Source organism: Typha angustifolia, chromosome 6, assembly GCF_048772165.1.
Source record: "Typha angustifolia cultivar Huaian chromosome 6, ASM4877216v1, whole genome shotgun sequence".
NCBI lineage: Eukaryota > Viridiplantae > Streptophyta > Magnoliopsida > Poales > Typhaceae > Typha > Typha angustifolia.
The window spans coordinates 7569316-7586216 of record NC_133244.1 but is presented as its reverse complement, the minus strand read 5'-3'; the positions used below and the strand labels follow the sequence as shown (position 1 = coordinate 7586216).

The 16901-nt window shown below is 36.7% G+C and overlaps 3 protein-coding genes across 6 annotated transcripts; 1 reads left to right on the top strand and 2 right to left on the bottom strand.

The window, feature by feature from the left end:
- Positions 1-298: 298 nt before the first annotated feature.
- On the bottom strand, positions 299-1436 carry LOC140761545 (uncharacterized). Its single transcript, XM_073098911.1, has 3 exons — positions 1049-1436; positions 885-960; positions 299-667 (listed from the first exon to the last, which is right to left on the bottom strand). Exons 1-3 carry the CDS (start codon positions 1388-1390, stop codon positions 549-551), a joined length of 537 nt encoding a protein of 178 aa, XP_072955012.1. The 5' UTR covers positions 1391-1436; the 3' UTR covers positions 299-548.
- A 1228-nt stretch (positions 1437-2664) lies between these two features.
- LOC140760830 (uncharacterized) lies at positions 2665-8292 on the bottom strand. 4 transcript variants are annotated; one of them, XM_073097860.1, is made up of 5 exons: positions 7870-8135; positions 7146-7234; positions 4922-6928; positions 3933-4077; positions 2665-3835 (listed from the first exon to the last, which is right to left on the bottom strand). In XM_073097860.1, the coding sequence occupies exons 3-5, from the start codon at positions 6839-6841 to the stop codon at positions 3249-3251; spliced, it is 2652 nt and encodes an 883-aa protein (XP_072953961.1). In that variant the 5' UTR covers positions 6842-6928; positions 7146-7234; positions 7870-8135; the 3' UTR covers positions 2665-3248. The 4 variants fall into 4 exon arrangements, with proteins under 4 accessions (XP_072953961.1, XP_072953960.1, XP_072953963.1 ...); XM_073097859.1 differs by having other exon boundaries at positions 7924-8135; XM_073097862.1 differs by lacking the exon at positions 7146-7234 and having other exon boundaries at positions 7870-8292.
- Positions 8293-11354: 3062 nt separating this feature from the next.
- LOC140761687 (ruvB-like protein 1) lies at positions 11355-16810 on the top strand. Its single transcript, XM_073099117.1, has 12 exons — positions 11355-11542; positions 11644-11832; positions 12014-12145; positions 12319-12468; positions 12945-13100; positions 13521-13655; positions 13796-13861; positions 13947-14053; positions 14396-14495; positions 14592-14683; positions 16134-16203; positions 16359-16810. Exons 1-12 carry the CDS (start codon positions 11462-11464, stop codon positions 16446-16448), a joined length of 1368 nt encoding a protein of 455 aa, XP_072955218.1. The 5' UTR covers positions 11355-11461; the 3' UTR covers positions 16449-16810.
- The last annotated feature ends 91 nt before the right edge of the window (positions 16811-16901 follow it).

The window sequence follows — 16901 nt, the reverse complement described above, 5'->3', positions numbered from 1 at the left end:
TAATTTATATCATTACCCGATTGCCACTTTTACACTGTTCCATAACTTTATAGAGTGAAAAACATCACGTATCTAACCACAACTTTAATCAATGATTAGATTTTAGAACTCTGATATAGGTTACAAATTGGATTCTTTCCATAGACATTAAGCTTGTTATTTGATGGATTTTTCAACCAGACGCGATTTGCATGTAGCTTAGATTCATTCTGGCTGTTTCATCCAAAAAGAGTTTCGTTAGTTATACTCTATATATATATATATATAATACACATATTATATCATCGAAAGGACTAGCTCTTTATGTAGGGTATGGACCAGGTGCTCGTGATCAATAATAAAAGAAGAAAAATGACATGTACCGCAGTTGCTCTGTTGCTGCTTGGCCAGAGCGTTCAATGCTGAGATCAGAGACTCACATATCACATTAAAACTATTCCCAGAATTAGCAACCATCCACTACCAACAAGACATCAAACAAAAGGGCACGCGAAAAAAAAAAACTAAGAACTATCCCCAAATAAAAGTTCAACAAATTGAAGTTGAGTTTAAGGCCAGAACTGGGCATTCTTCACTTTAGATACGCTATTGAGCACTTCCGAGGGCGTCACGTCTCCGACCACTGTCACCTTCTTCGTCTCAGACTCTATCGTGAAGGATCTCACCCCTGCACTCACAAACAAAATTGTCCCACTCCCGTCATGAACTGCTTAAAATCTTTTGTCCTAAAGACATCAAATCCAACCATTAAATCAATTGGTTATCTGATATTGTAGTTGTCCGAGTGTGATCTATGTAGGCGTATATAATGAGGTGTATTAAAGATATGATATACATTACTTAAAAGTATTAGATCTAACTGGTTACAGAGCAAAAGCAGTCACCTTCCATCTTGGAGATGTGCTTCCGAACTTTCCCTTCGCAACCTTTGCAATGCAAAGAGACCCTCAACACCACAACCTGCAAGCAAACAGATGCAGGAAAGTAAATTATCCTCCGTAGATCTCAGACAAACACATAACCATGCGTGATCTTGCTTGTTCTTAACCTGTTCTTGTGGTCTACTAGAAATGGATAGCTTTGGAGCAATTGGGTCGTCTCCTTTCTTCGGGTAGACATCGTCAAAGAAGGCATCGTCGCCCAGTAGATCGAGTGCTTTGTACTCCAAGCTCTTCCTGCTGCTCTGCGAGTTGTGGGACGCACTGTTGCCGATGGAGATGGTTCTTGATCTCCTTGGGGGGACTGTCGCTTGGGACGCGTGGCGAATGGGGGCTCTTCCGGTGCGGGGCCGGACCATCGATCGTCGATCTATGCTCGTGCATATTGCAGCGGATGCCGGCGACGCACAGGAGAAGTTTACTCCTTTCAGCTCCTTGAAGAGAGGAGCCATGGAGATATACGGTATCGTGAAAGGTAGGATTAGTTAGTAGTCTCTCTCTTTCTCTCGTATATATGATATATAGGAGAGTTTTTCGACTAATTTGCGATTCACACCCTACCTTTTTCATATTCGCACTTTCTGTCCTATGCTTTTATTTTCTATGATTTTCTTCTATTATCATTCACACTTCACAATATTAGGTAAATATTTTACTTTTAATGTCTCAAAAATATGCTTAATTAAGGTTTCAAGGTTATTTTTTGTATATAATTAATTTGACTCATGTATATGTAGACTGTGAATAAGGGCAAAATGGAGGACCTCTTTGATAAATTTTTCTTTATTTTATTCAGAATGCATTCTCATTTTGTCACTAATAAATTTATCCTTCAGACAATACCCTCGATGGTCTCTTACAAGGGGTCAGTTCCTCTGATAGTCAATATTAAAAATGTGGGGGTGTAAATAGTAAATCTTGCATTATCCAATTAATCTATATTAGACTTTAAAAGCTATTTGTCTTATTCTTGATAACAGTTGTTAGCCCTAATCCTGTCTCTTACTAATTCAAGTCATCCTATGGGGAGACGAGTGCTTAATTTATGCAGTATGTCTTGTATTACTCATCTACCATCATCTTATAATCCAGAGGAGAAAACAATTCTTCCTTGTTAGTTGTTACTAATCCTTTAATTAATCTAAACATAAACATTCCCTGGTCCCAAGAAGGTCTCTTTATGTATATAGATTGAGGAGCATATTGGGATCCAAGTACACAACTACTGCAATTTGGGACTGCCTTTAATCTTGTTTGATTAGTGCTAATTGTAGTTAGTGGAGGCCCACTTCTCATGACCCAAGCTGGCAAATCTACCTTTTTCCGTCAATTAATCGTTTAATTAATGGCCCAATTCACGTGAGTTCATGAGAAACGTGAGAGAAAATCCAACATATAGTTCAAGAGTTTGAGCATGCTCTGCTCTGATAATAGTGCAAATGAACCAGGAGGAATTTTTCTAATCATTAATCTAGTGGTTGAAAAAAAAAATAAGATGAGCATCTTAATATTATACAAGAAAACTTACATTCCAAACGCTACAGTATTGATTTATTGTGGTTTTAATTTGTTTCTTCTTTTCTTTTCATGAGCACTGCATTTTCAGAAATTTTCTCAAAAAATGATCAAAAATACCTTCTATGTTAGGTTTAATCTAACAGTTCCTAACAGAAATATTTTGAAGATAAAATGTTCAGTTATAAGATTTCACAGCTATAAGCATTAGTGATAAGTAACAACTAGCAATTGTTATAATGTAATGTTGAGCACTGTCTTTTACAAGAATGACTAAACATCACATTTACAATAATAAAACTGGCAATAGAGGTAGTGGATGAGTGTGCATATCACCATCCCTCCATCATCTACAGTTTACATATCAAAATCCACCAGATATTTGTAGATCAGAAGCACACTTTTACTATATACTTTGGCCTAGTTTATCTCGTACAACATACATTAAACTCATGCAATGTTTCATCTGGAAACTTGGGTTATAAGATAGCAGAAGAGATCAACAAGCAGCTATCAGCCAAAGCACTAAATTTAAGGCTGTCTTAATGCAACACTGCTTTGTTGCAGATATTATATACAGCTCTGCTATTGTAGAAGAAAAGATGCATCTTCAAATCTATGAGTGGAGCCCAAAGCCAGTGAGCAGAAGATAATTACCTTCTGAAATTGGATGCAGGTAGAAACACGGTGCCGATAAAACCAATTCCGTGTTCCCGAGGTAGATAATTTTCATCTGAGATGATCAAGCATTCAATCAGATATACTCACAAGAACTTCCCTTGCAGAAGGTTTAGCCTAATAAATCTCTAGAAGAAGTTCTTCCAAGAGTTCGTTGTTTAGCATAATTTCTATCTCACTTCCCATTGTATTAACTTCATCTCCTAAATCTAACCACTTTGGATCCAGTACCTTGCTCTCAGGATTGCCTCCAGTGAGTTCTTTCCGCTGTCTAACCAACATTTGCCACACCTTCTCAACAAGCCCCTCATGGCCCCACAAAGGTGCAATATATCTGTTGAACTTCATACATGGGTTTAGGCACATGCAAAGGGCTACGACCTCTGAGAGGATGGAGTTTATAAGATCAAATAGCAGCATCCTCTCAGATCTAGACCATGCCTCAAGGCGACTGTACTTCTTTTCTAGCTTTTCAAACATGCTCGAGGTCATTGAACAATTTCCAGGGTAATTGTAGAGCCTATCCTGCTTTGTACTATGAACACCCAAATCAATAAGAATGTCAAGTAAGTATGAGAAGTCCCGGTCATCTCCATCCCTAAATGCTTCTAATATATCCCCTGTTAGTGGAAGAGAGAAATTTTCTCCTTCTGGCTCCTCGGTATCAGAGTCAAACTTGAGAAGATCAAGTTGCATTTGGAGTTCTATAGTAGAAGTATGAAAGTTTTATCAGGTAAAGGTTGGACATGTAAATTGAACCACCAGATATATGACGGAAATATCTCAGCTATTTTCACTTACCCTGAAGATCTCCACACATTCTCTTGAAATAACCAGAATTTGACTTTTCTTCTTCCAAAGGAGGCTCTAAAAGTTGCTGAGACACTTTTGAGCGCAATAGAGATGCTGATTCTGTTCCATCAGAATGAATAGGAAAGTAATCCTCCTGATGTTGGACAATCAATGTTATTAGGAATAGATTAGCTTGCAGACAGGAACTATCACAAAACAAATTTGACTTTGACCTACTGCAAGTGAAATTCAAGTTCATTTCTCCTACTCTATCATGAAATAATCCTATATTACTAGCAAAATTCCAAAAAAAAAGGACAGTAGAAACTGCATTACTCACACAATATGAAGACACCACTCATATGACAAGCAAGAACAAGGTTGAAATAAATGGTAATTAGGTAAAAAAGGAACAAAAAAAAGATGCAGATGAAAAGATCCTATGATAATGGAAAATTTATGGGTATTACAGTGTTGACCACCGAATCCAGCTTTAATATCTAATTGAATTATTAAAAAAATATAATAGATGACTCAGCATCAAGGTTATATACTAAATAACAAATCAAGTAATGACAGTTCAACATATATTCTAGGAGAGAAAATGCATGAAAACAAGAATATAAAACTAAATTAACTTGAGTTTTGAAGCTTTTAGGGCCTTCTTCGAGTTTATTTTATCTGAATTAATGTCTTAAACCCATACTTGAATGCCGGATGGACCGGATGGAGGATATCGAAGAACACATTTTCCCATCATACTAAGGCATATAATTCTTTTGTTGATAACAACAAAACTCAAACACAATTTCTATGTGCATGTAGAACAATGTAAAGCCAAAATGCAAGAACAAAATCCAATGAGATACACAATAACACAAATTGTAAGCTAAGCTTAGCTTTAATTTCCTTCTTTTCCTGATGTTCTGCTAGCAGGAGCTAGGTTTTCTAATGTTGAGATTAACAGCCAAAGATTATAAATAGCTTTGATGACAGACCTGGTCATTTCTAGAAAATTTTGCATCTTTGGTCAGAACTGCTTTGGTGTTGGGCTTCCGGAAAGGCCTTTCTTCAGTTGTAAGTAGTATTCTGGTTTTCCCCGCATCAATTCCAACATTACTGCTGGAGAAATCAGGGAGGTTACGGTTTGGTTCACCAGCACATGCCTCAAGGCCTCTATTTCTAGAATTCTCTTGGTTCATACAAATATCAACTTCAATGAACTTCTTTTCATCCCTGCCAATATAAGGTTGAAATTCCCTTCTATCACAATTACAGCTTTTTCTTGGCAACATTCCTTTATGACTGAGCTTCTCACACAAAGAACTTCTAAATTTTAAATTCATTTCATCTTTAAACATACAAAATTCACCATCTACACCAAATGTGCACCTATTGCATGGATTTTGACCATATACTACTGATGAAACTGGAAGAGATGTAGGTATTGATGAACTTTTTGGATGTCCATATTTCCAGCCATACCTATGACTAGTACCTGAAGGATAACCCTGTCTTGCAGAGACATCCACTCCACCCAAATTTTCTTGCAAAACTTGCAAATCTAAAGTTCTCCTTTGGTTTTCTGCATTAGAGAAAGCAAACATTTTGGACAGAGCTCTTGGTCCTTTACCAACTAATCCTGTCTTAAACTGCTGTGCTGACTGCCATTGCCCTGACAGTCGTTCTCTAGACCCCTTACTAGCAGATGTTTTAGATGGATAAGTTGAGGACCTATAGCTGTCATCCCAGTCACCATAACACTTAGAGGACCTACAAGATGTAGCAGAATTGTGCATGTCAAGTGAAATAGATGGCCTTTTGTGTTTTATCCACTCATTGATTCCCAAATAGTGAAGCTTTCTAGATCTCTCACTTGCAGAGTATCTCATTTCTTTTGCAAACTCTTTAGTAATTTCTCTTGAGCATTGCCTTTTATGACTTCTAACTTCCAAAAAGTTCTGCCAATCCCTCCCTTCTACATAGAATTCTGGAGACTCAGGCTGTCCATTTTCTTGGTTTCTTCTGTAAAGAGACTGAAAGTTATTGGGTTTTCTGGATAAAAAATCAGTTTTTCCCAGGATATCTGCTTTTCCAAAAGTAGGCTCTAAAACAACAATATGACTGTGCTGAGAAGTGTTCTTTTTACCCAAATTTTCTGAATTCAATATTCTACCACTATTTTCTTTAAGAGAATGACAAAATATACTAGGATTGCTTTTTCTGAAAGCACTTTTGACATCTTTTGGCATTTGATTATTTCTTTCAGGACTGCCACTTGATGCACATACTTTTGATTTCTCAAACTTGGAATAGTTTGCTGATTTCAAGATCATGATGTGGCTGGGAGGCAGAGAAGGTGGAGAGCACTTCAGATCATGTAGATGTTTTCTAAACAAGGAATTGGGTTGTTGAAGTATTTCAAGAAAATGGTTATCGTCGATATCTGAGCTATCCAAGTCATCATAAAGTTCTTCAGAGACATGGAAAAATTCATCACTTGGGGCAGATTTAGCATTCATCAGCTTCTCTGACATGAAGGTTGTACGTGGACCAATTTTTCTGAAGTTTGTCAGACCCTCAAGAAGTTGCTGATTGTGATCTTCTAAAATTTCTGTTGCTTCCATGACTTCAAAAACATCTTTGAATTCTGGGTGCTCCCTGTTTCTCATCTGAATTGAATATTTATTATTAGCTACGGACTGCTCTTGAAACCCTGCAAATGATGATCTTTTCCGGAAACAATTCCCAGTGTCCAGCTTTTGAGTATGGAATGTTCGTGCAGGAGGCAATGTCTCAAGACCCATCAGTTTTGCAATTACACTAGGTGAGGACAGATTGATTTCCATTTCATTCAACCTCTCTTTCCCAGTGTGTGTTTTTGCAATTACACTAGGTGAGGACCGCCCGATTTCCATTTCATTCAATCTCTCCTTACCTATGTGTATTTTTGTTGGATCTCCACCGGCAATTCTATGCTGGCTTTCTTTGAAGTCAAAAACAAACTACAAATAAATTAAAAATAAAACAGAGTGTTAAGAATTTTTCATATGAAATAAGCTGTACACAAAAACAAAAGAGAAATCAATTTTCCAACCAATAGATGGAAAGAACTGAAAATTTTCCAACGCTTGTTAGAATATTTATGCATTAGATGGTGATCCAATTAGCTTGACATTGAAATTGATAACTAGATTAACAGATGGTGTAAACTGCACTAACAGAATTTTCTTCTATTCTGCTGCCACTGCTATAGGCTGAATCTGTTGGTATTCCTAAAGCATTTCTTTGTCTATTCAAATGAACACATCCTGAAAAATAAATAAAAAAGAAGAAGATAAATGCTATTAATAATTAGAACTGATCATAAAAATAAATAATACAATAATAATAATAAACTGTATCAGCCATACTGGAGAACCCAACTTTAAGTGTGCAATTCGAAAATAGCAACTTGACTCAAATGGTCATAGTAGGGAGCAAAATAACTTACCTTGTGATATCTATCACTTTAACCAGAGAGAAAAGGGACAAAAGAAAAGAAAGAACAGGAATTCTGGTTATTATATAATGGCATGATTTATATCCACTAACACCATCAGAACCAGATAAGAAAAAAAAGAAACTAAATCGCGACTAGTGAGAAGTTCCTTTTAAAAGAATAATGGTTAATTGCAAAAGAATAGTACTTGTCGGAGTTGAATTACTAAACCCAACTCCGGTATAACTCAAAAAATCCAACTGCATTATGGCGTTCTTACACAATAACGCTACATAAAAGAACTACGGAGCTCAAATAAACTTCGAAGAAGAGCCAAACTTTTGGTAGTAAAAAAGGGGAAAAAAATGATTTTTTTATAGTTTGTCAGAAAATCCAACTTTTTTCCTAATAATAGCACAAAAACGAAGATCCCGAGCAAAATATCGAACTTGGTTTAACTCAAACCTTGAAATCTTTAAGCGTGGCTGCGAAAGAAAGAGGTGTTTTGGGACGACGAACCTTCTCCACGACCACCGACCATTGATTCCAAGTCGTAGTCTCTCCACTGCGACCTCTCGCTGTGACAACTCTTTCCCTCACCCACACCACGTGATCGCTACTTAAGAAGCAAAAGAACAAAACCCGGATAAGAAGTAACGCTGGAATAGGACAAAAAGGAAGACAGCTCGAGTTCACGAATGGGGGTGGGGGGGGGGGGGGGGGGGGGGGGGGGGGGGGGGGGCGAGAGATTCTTCTCGCAAGGAAGACGAGAAAATTTGGTAGGAAACAGCGGAGAAGTGGCAGGAAAAGGAGGGTTTTGCTCTGTTGGTCTTCTCTTCGAGTTTGCGTCGCTTTGAAGGGAGAGAGGTGGAATGGAACGGAGGAACGGGTCGAGAGGTCGAACGATTAATTAATGACGGTGTTGGGTGGAATAAAAATAAAACGAGATAGAAGCGGCACTATTCGCGTTTGGACCTGCGAATTACCAGAGAATATGGATATAGTCCTTTGGACGGATAATTTAATTCGACGCACAGGTTTCAATGTCCTACGTGTATCGCATCCCATCCCATCCCATCCCACATCTGGATGAATTATTTCGTACTACATGTGGACCTAAGCTGTACCCATTATTATTACTTTGCGGTGTCTTTGGTAGCAGATCCTCTACAAAAAGTTATTAGGAACTTGATGCAGAGGTGGATACACGGCAGCGTACAGGGATGAAAATGGACAGGATACGGATCGAACAGTTCTCAATTTACATTCTCATTTATATTTTTATTTTAAATACGAATTTAGATTCGAATATTAGATAGATAACAAAATTTAAAATAATATCATAATTAAATTAATACGGATAATTTTTTTAAATAAAAGATCAGATCTTAAACGAATATTGATCAAATAATAAACGAATTATAAATTTTATTTAGACATCATTAACATAAAAATATTAAGAGTTTCACAAAAAGATAAATTTTTTATATATCAAATACATATAAAATTAGAAAAATTAATCTCTACAAATAATATATAACACATCATTACTAATAATATCAATATTTACTATTTAAATAAATAAACAAAAAACTGTAAATCATTTAAAAATATATGCGGGTAAACAGATATCCGATATTTGTATCCGAATTCGAAAATTATATCCGACTCATATTTAAATTTTTTTAAAAAATTTTATTTGTATTCGAATCCGTATCCAAATCGAATAAATTTTTTTTATCTGAATCTGATCTGAGTTGGATCGAATAACAGTCAAGTCGGAGTTAATCTAATCCATTTTAAAAATATGTGTACAACAAATGATTTATTTTGCTGTATACCCCCTCTAAACTCCGTTATCTATGCATATACCCCTCTAAATATGATATTTGAATATTTATATTTCCCTCAAACACTTGAGAATTTTTTTTGGATAGATACAAGTAAATATAACAACCACATTTTAACATATAGTTATCAAAAATAATAATTAGGAGGGAATTCATTAAAAAAAACAATAGGTTCCAGAGATATTTATATAAATATAAAAATTAAGAGGGGTACATAAATAAATAAATAAATAAAAAGCTTTTGAGGGTATATGTTCTGAAAAAACCTATAATAAACTAGGGGTACAAATCTCTCCTAGGTCCTACCACATGATTGATACTCCTTTTCAATTTTGTCTCCATGTGCCTTGTACCTTCATGTCTCTTTGAAAACTTTGGCAAAATATTTCATAATCTTTTGAGTATAACCTAATCTTATATATACACATGTTAATATACCCCCCCACCCCCCCCCCCCCCCCCCGCCCTCCAAAGAAAAATAGAATACCATCATATTTTGAGAAATATTAGTGAATTTATTATTGGGATTTAGGAGGATGGGGAAAAGTGAAACCTAGTAACTTTCTCCCTCTAATAATTGTGGACCTATGAGATCATTGAGATTCCCACAAATTGCCTAACCTTTTGTTTTCATTCCATCAAAAGTCGGACAACTTATTCCATGAATCAACCGACAGCGTCACCGTCACCGTCTCCTCCTCTAGACTACCCGTAGGCCTCTTTTACTCCTTTCACATCCATCAAGAATCCATGGCCATTGAAATCGCTGAAGATGACGACGTCTGCTATCATTTCAAATGCGTCGCTGATTCCTAAAGACGCCACCGTCTTCCTTAATATGATGCGGATAAACAATCCAAATCTGGTCGCATCCTAAAAGCAAATCATTAAGATCGAAATCGTACAGAATTAATACACGGAAGATTAGAAACAGAAGTAGAGTCTACATGCTTTACAGGCTCTTTAGAAGTTAGATGCAAACACTAATAAGTATGGAAAGAGAAGAAAAATATAAAGACTCAGAAAATATATTTTAATTATTCTATTTGCTAAGGTCATGTACATCTCAAAATCTTTATTCTCGTAAAGGATCCTTCATAAGAGTATGAAAAAAAATATTAAAGGAAAAATGCACGTGGGGCAGACGAGAGAGTATACTTAAGGATAAAAAATCACACACTATTCCCCCTGAAGCTAGACATGATCATTAGGCCCGATTTGTCTAAACCAGGCTTAAATTCATCCGGTCTCAATCGGGCTAAGTTAAGGCCGAGCAACATCCGAGCCTGAGATGGTAGTGAAATATATGAGCTAAGCCTTTACCTGCCGTACTTGGCTCGATCCATTACTCTGATCTATAGCTCAACCCATAATACATGCATATTTCTATAAATTTTTTAGTCTCACATTAAATATTTAGTAAACTATATATTAATATATTTTTATAAAAAAATAATTAAAATATTTTCATATAAGCCCATTAAACTTAGTCCAATAAAATATAATATTTTTTATTTTTAACTTACTATGTTAGACTCATTATACTCAACCTAAGCCCAATTATTTAATAGGTTAGTGCATGATGACGAATTAAAATCTTATAGTTCAGCCCGAGTAATTAGTAGGTCAAATTGTGAATAAATTTTTAAGTTCTATTAGTGTAAAAAGCTCAATGATCACGTCTACCTAAAGCACTCACATAACTAAAATTTAATTGAGGTATAATTAAGAAAATGAAAATATTTAAGGTTGGAGAAGGGAAGCAATAACACTCTGAAATATAAGGAGAGTAGAGAAAAAAGTGGAGAAGTGATAAAAACAAATATTGGATAACTGAGGGGTCGAAATGTTATAAAAATTAAGAATTGTACGTAAAAATGAGCTAATGGTTGTACGTAAACGTAATTAACATTTTCTTTTTCTCGGTACGCGCCCAATCCGTAGGATATAACATCGAACAGTCTCCATTCCATTCGATCTCCACCTTTATTTCTCACGATCAGCTGCGAACCTTGATACAGCTAACAGCTTTCTCCGACTAACAACCAACAAAAACACGCCACGTTCAGGTGACGTGCTTTATTCCAATAGCGGTGACCAAACCCTTCCTTTCCGCTTCCAAGGGCCAACTCAAACGCGCGCGCTAAAGCGGAGGAGAGGGGAGACAGACTAGACGAAAGAGAGAGAGTATCGGAGCAGTCGCAACGATGCGGATCGAAGAAGTTCAATCCACCACCAAGATGCAACGCATCGCCACCCACACCCACATCAAAGGCCTCGGCCTGGACGTATGCCCCTCATCCCTCTCTCTCTCTTAGCTTTCCTAGGGTTTAAGGTTTAGGGTTTTAGGATTCTGATGGAGTCGTGATGCGCTGCCTTGTTCCCTTAGGCGAATGGGAACGCTATCGCTATGGCGGCAGGGTTCGTCGGGCAAGTGGCGGCGAGAGAGGGGGCGGGACTCGTCGTGGATATGATACGGCAGAAGAAAATGGCCGGGCGAGCTCTACTTCTCGCCGGGCCACCAAGCACCGGAAAGACTGCGCTGGCTCTCGGAATCTCTCAGGAGCTCGGTAGCAAGGTTCGATTTCTATTGTGAAGAATTTACCGCCTTGGTGGTTTTAGGGTGCGGATTGAAGAAAAAAAGGAACTATTTTGCCGTACTAAGCAATTCAGCAAACGCTTGGTGGTCGAGAAGTACTGTTCTTTTACTTTACAGGATTTGTATTGATGATAGTCGATGCTATCGAATTTCTCTGTAGGTCCCCTTCTGTCCGATGGTTGGTTCAGAAGTTTATTCCTCTGAGGTCAAGAAAACTGAGGTGCTTATGGAAAATTTCCGGAGAGCTATTGGGTTGCGAATTAAGGAAAACAAAGAAGTGTATGAAGGAGAGGTTAGCTATCAATCACCATATTTTATTCTCTGAGTCGTTAGATTTGATGTATTTGTTAATTAAATTGATGATACTTGATGTTGATGGCTATTTCATGTCTGTTGCACTGGAATGATTCTGTTTGAGAATTACTTGGTAAAATGTGGCGTTAATGCAGTATGCTTGTATTTTAGGTGACTGAGCTATCTCCGGAAGAAACTGAGAGTATTACGGGTGGCTATGCAAAAAGCATTAGCCATGTGATTATTGGGTTGAAGACGGTCAAAGGAACTAAGCAGTTGAAATTGGATCCTACAATTTATGATGCTTTAATCAAGGAAAAGGTGCTTCCTGTTGTCCATACTGATTTAAGTTGCATTTTGTCCTCCTTAGGAGAACAGCAGAAGCTAAGATCGTATTCTGTTTGGTTGCCTTCTTGTTACATTGCTATTACTGTTGCTTGCTTTTGATGGGCAGGAGTTGCTAATTTCTTTCTTTCATAATGATCTCTCTCTTAGTAAGTGAACATTACCATAATTTTCTTCTACAATAATTCTTCCCAAACACTTCTACAATTTGGAAGAATAAAGTTTTACTTTTTTCTTGTTTAATTGGAGCAACTGGAATGCACTTGTAGCATCCTTGACTTTAATTTGATTTACTGTCCATCAATGCAAGTAAAATAAATCTCTGTCATATTCAGATGAAGATGTATCATCAATATCAATTCATTGTTTCTACTCTGTCATTCCAGGATCTTTTACACCAGCATTTGTTATATTAGCTGTTCTCAATGTTAATGTCCTTATTTGAACTGCAGGTTGCTGTAGGTGATGTTATTTACATTGAAGCAAATAGTGGTGCAGTGAAAAGAGTTGGTAGATGTGATGCTTTTGCTACAGAATTTGATCTTGAAGCAGAAGAGTATGTTCCAATTCCTAAAGGGGAAGTTCATAAGAAAAAGGAGATAGTACAGGTATGATTCATCTAGCATCTATCTGTTTGAATATTTAAGGTATATCAGAGTCATGTGTCAACACTATAACTCTTACTGTTGTTAGTTTGGTACCATTTTTTTATATTTGGAGTATCTAGAGAGTATACTGGAACTTGAAATGCCAAACTCATACTCAGCATTCTGTTTTCACTTGGTTATGTTGTTTACAATTAGCTAATACTCCTTTAAGAAGTGCTTATAGCAAGAGATTAAGTCTTAGTCCTATTACTAAATCCTGCACATTTGTCTATGTATGTACCATTTGCTTACTACTTTTGAGGTCAACTGTTATAATACTCTCAATAGGGACAATCATCTGCTTGCTTTTCTTCTGATGGGGTCTGGACAGGAGTTCCAATTAACAAAGTTATAGCTAATTTTCTCCTCTTTCTATAATAGGATGTTACACTGCATGACCTTGATGCTGCAAATGCTCGTCCACAAGGAGGGCAAGACATATTGTCCCTCATGGGCCAAATGATGAAACCACGGAAAACTGAAATCACTGAAAAATTACGGCAGGAGATCAATAAGGTTTATTTCCAAATTCCAAGAGAAGGCTCCATATTGTACATGTTTTTCTTTTATTTCTTAGGCTCCAAAGACAGCCATAGTGTAAGTAATAACCAAATAATATTTATCCAAATTGAATTTCTGTTTACTGCCTATACCAGGTGGTTAACAGGTATATTGAAGAAGGAATTGCAGAGCTTGTCCCTGGTGTTCTGTTCATCGATGAGGTATATCCGATTTCTATTTGCACTTCAAACACTGTATATTTAGGCTATGTGAGACTGTTTTTTGTAATAAAATTTTTGTTTGCAGGTACACATGCTAGATATTGAATGCTTTTCTTATCTTAATCGTGCTTTAGAGAGCTCGATTGCGCCGATTGTGATATTTGCTACAAACAGAGGAATATGTAATGTGAGGTATGGAGTTGGGCATATTAATGAACAAGATAAACCTTTTGGATTTGTTAAGTAGTCTCAGTTGCCATATCACAATATTATGTTTATGGTCTCTGTGAAAATCCTTTGATGTTAGATACTTCTTTATATAGTCTATATCTCTGTTCATTGCAAGTCTGCTTGTTAATTTTGTTAATCTGTGTCAAGCTGCATTAAGTAGCTTTTTAGCGAAGCCACTGGTTTGATAGTTTCAACTTCTAGTACTTGTTTAATTAATTACAGTAAATTACCAAGAGATTAACGCTTGTTTATACTCTTCTTGTTCCATATTAAATTTTACTTCTTATATGTTTCAACACACAGAGGAACTGATATGACCAGTCCACACGGCATACCAGTTGATTTACTCGATCGTCTAGTGATTATACGAACGGAAACTTATGGTCCCACCGAAATGATTCAGGTTCTTAGCCTTTATGTATCTTCTGTGTCAGTAAATAAGTTTCATTTCTCTTAAAATCTTTCCTTAACTTTCTCTTTCTTTATTTTCATGGAGCAGATATTGGCAATTCGAGCACAGGTGGAAGAGCTTGATATTGACGAAGAAAGTCTAGCTTTCCTAGGAGAGATTGGACAACAAGCATCTTTAAGGTCCTTCATTGTTTTCCTCTTTTTACCTTCCTTGTCTTCTGTCTTTTCACCACATGTTTCTGAATCTATAGGTGCATTGTTTATTGGTATACTTTTGAAAAAGTTTAATGCACATCATTTGAGTCTGCAAAATGGTTAATTACTGGTAAATTATATTGGTCCATATGCAAATGCTTGTGAACATTCCCAATGTTGACCCTCATCCCATGAACCTGTAAGGAGCTTGCCATATTCCAAGTTATTATGAGCTTCATACTATATATCTTCCTGTCCTCTGTGAATTTTAAATTCTTGTTGTCAAGTATGAGTGCAGCATGCCATGCCAGCATTAGATTTTGTCATCTGTGTCTGTTAGTATACTAGTCATCTTAATGTTGTAGATAGGTGGCTAGTGCTCTTCTTGAGAGGCACATATTTTCATTTCCATGATACAGACTACCTCCAGCTTGACATAATACTTGTTTTTCCCCTCTGTCCACATATATGCAAGGTAGTGTAGTCATGTGATTGATGTGAAACTTGCTTCCACATTGTTTTTACATCCTTTAACAAACATATGTGCAAGTCGCTTTACCTCTAGTTGTTTTCTGGTAATTGTTCTGGTTGATTTGCTGAGTAATTGATAGTCCCCTGATTAGTCTGAGGGCAGCAGTGAAAATGGGAGGGATTGTGGTGATGGAGGTGGTCGTTAGGGAACTAGCATGTCGACCTAATATATCCTTGGATGGACTAACCCTTGTTTCTAATTGTTCAGAAATAATGTCTCTTGATATGGTAATACTTCTAAGGTTAAAGAATTATTGTATGATAACTCATAGATCTTGACTGAATGTTGTGAGCCTCTGCTTTTGGCAACCTATAGTATGAAAAAGCATTACTGTTGTCTATTCTAGCTAGACCTACAACAAACATGTTTCTAGGCTTTCAACAAACATGTACCAGTTGTCTCATCCATTTGAATGGAAGGGCCTCCTTGGCATACGCATTTTTGAAGTTTTGGAAATGTATCTTCCTATAATAGTTTCTGAATAGCATTGTATAGTATGACCCCATGGCATATTACTTGTGCCATCTTTTCTTTTTCGTCTTTTCTTTTTTGTTTTTTTAGTAGAGCATTTTACCTGTGTCATATTAGAGAATATTAAGATAAGAAGTACATCAAAGTAATGAAGGAGGAAAACTTTAAATACTTCTATCTTGATGGATATTCAGAAATACGAGGTTCAGTTGTCACAGGTTTATGCTCTATGTCTACCTTCCGAAGTAATTCTTCAAACATATAGGGCATAAAATGGACACACTTTACAATGTTGGCTTTAGATGGTCACAATGTACATAAGCTGGGCAACTTATACTTAACAACCTATATTACCCTGCAGTCTTCACTATTATTTTAGCATGTTTTACCAATGTATATTAAAAACTTCCTCTCTTGTCATGTCGTTGCCAGACATGCCATTCAGCTGCTATCACCTGCTAGTATTGTGGCAAAGACTAATGGAAGAGACAAGATATGCAAGGTACCCTAGAACCATTGTTCGCATGGTCAATTCCATGTCTTTTTTTTTTCTTCTATTTTTTGGTCTGCACGCTTATTTTTGTTTCCTACAAAATTCAACTTTCTTTGTTATAATAACACAAGTTTTTCTTGGTCTTTTTTCTTAATCATTCTCAGGCTGATCTCGAGGAAGTCACTTCCCTCTATCTAGATGCCAAGTCTTCTGCCAAACTGCTTCAGGAGCAGCAAGAAAGATTCATAACTTGATAGTCTCGCGCCTCATATATTCCTCCTTTTTGGTAGGAAGGTTCTGTTTCATCTTGTACTACACTGGAGAAGAACACTGCAATGATTGGTTGTTGCAGCTGCCCCCATTATTATTCAGTCTCAGTTATTACGATCATGTACCTTCACAGCTTTATTTCTTTGGTTGCAATTACTTAGCCTGGGAAATTGTGGGGATTCTTCTCAGGAGGATATTAGGGATTAATTTTTGGATTTTTACGCATATTGTTGGTTATTGAGAATGGCTAAGCTCTCGTGGTGTCTGTTTGTCATTAGAGCCGACAATTTCATGGAAGTATTGTAGCAATTGAGTGATATAAAATTAAATTATCGACCCTTGTTGAGCCGAGGTGCTAAGTATCAAAAAGCTAATCTCTAATTTGAAAAATTATTCTCTGACAGACTCAAATTTGATTCGCTAATCAGGTCTGGCCA

Coding starts and splice junctions, on each gene's coding strand:
- LOC140761545 (XM_073098911.1), bottom strand. CDS start 1,390: ATGGCTCCTCTCTTCAAGGAGCTGAAAGGAGTAAACTTCTCCTGTGCG. Junction 961..1,048: donor CTAGTAGACCACAAGAACAG/GTTAAGAACAAG, acceptor GTTTGCTTGCAG/GTTGTGGTGTTGAGGGTCTC. Junction 668..884: donor GCACATCTCCAAGATGGAAG/GTGACTGCTTTT, acceptor TTGTGAGTGCAG/GGGTGAGATCCTTCACGATA.
- LOC140760830 (XM_073097859.1), bottom strand. CDS start 7,945: ATGGTCGGTGGTCGTGGAGAAG. Junction 7,235..7,923: donor GGTCGGTGGTCGTGGAGAAG/GTTCGTCGTCCC, acceptor TTTATTTTTCAG/GATGTGTTCATTTGAATAGA. Junction 6,929..7,145: donor GCAGAATAGAAGAAAATTCT/GTTAGTGCAGTT, acceptor ATTTATTTGTAG/TTTGTTTTTGACTTCAAAGA.
- LOC140761687 (XM_073099117.1), top strand. CDS start 11,462: ATGCGGATCGAAGAAGTTCAATCCACCACCAAGATGCAACGCATCGCC. Junction 14,054..14,395: donor AGAGGAATATGTAATGTGAG/GTATGGAGTTGG, acceptor TTCAACACACAG/AGGAACTGATATGACCAGTC. Junction 14,496..14,591: donor GTCCCACCGAAATGATTCAG/GTTCTTAGCCTT, acceptor TTCATGGAGCAG/ATATTGGCAATTCGAGCACA.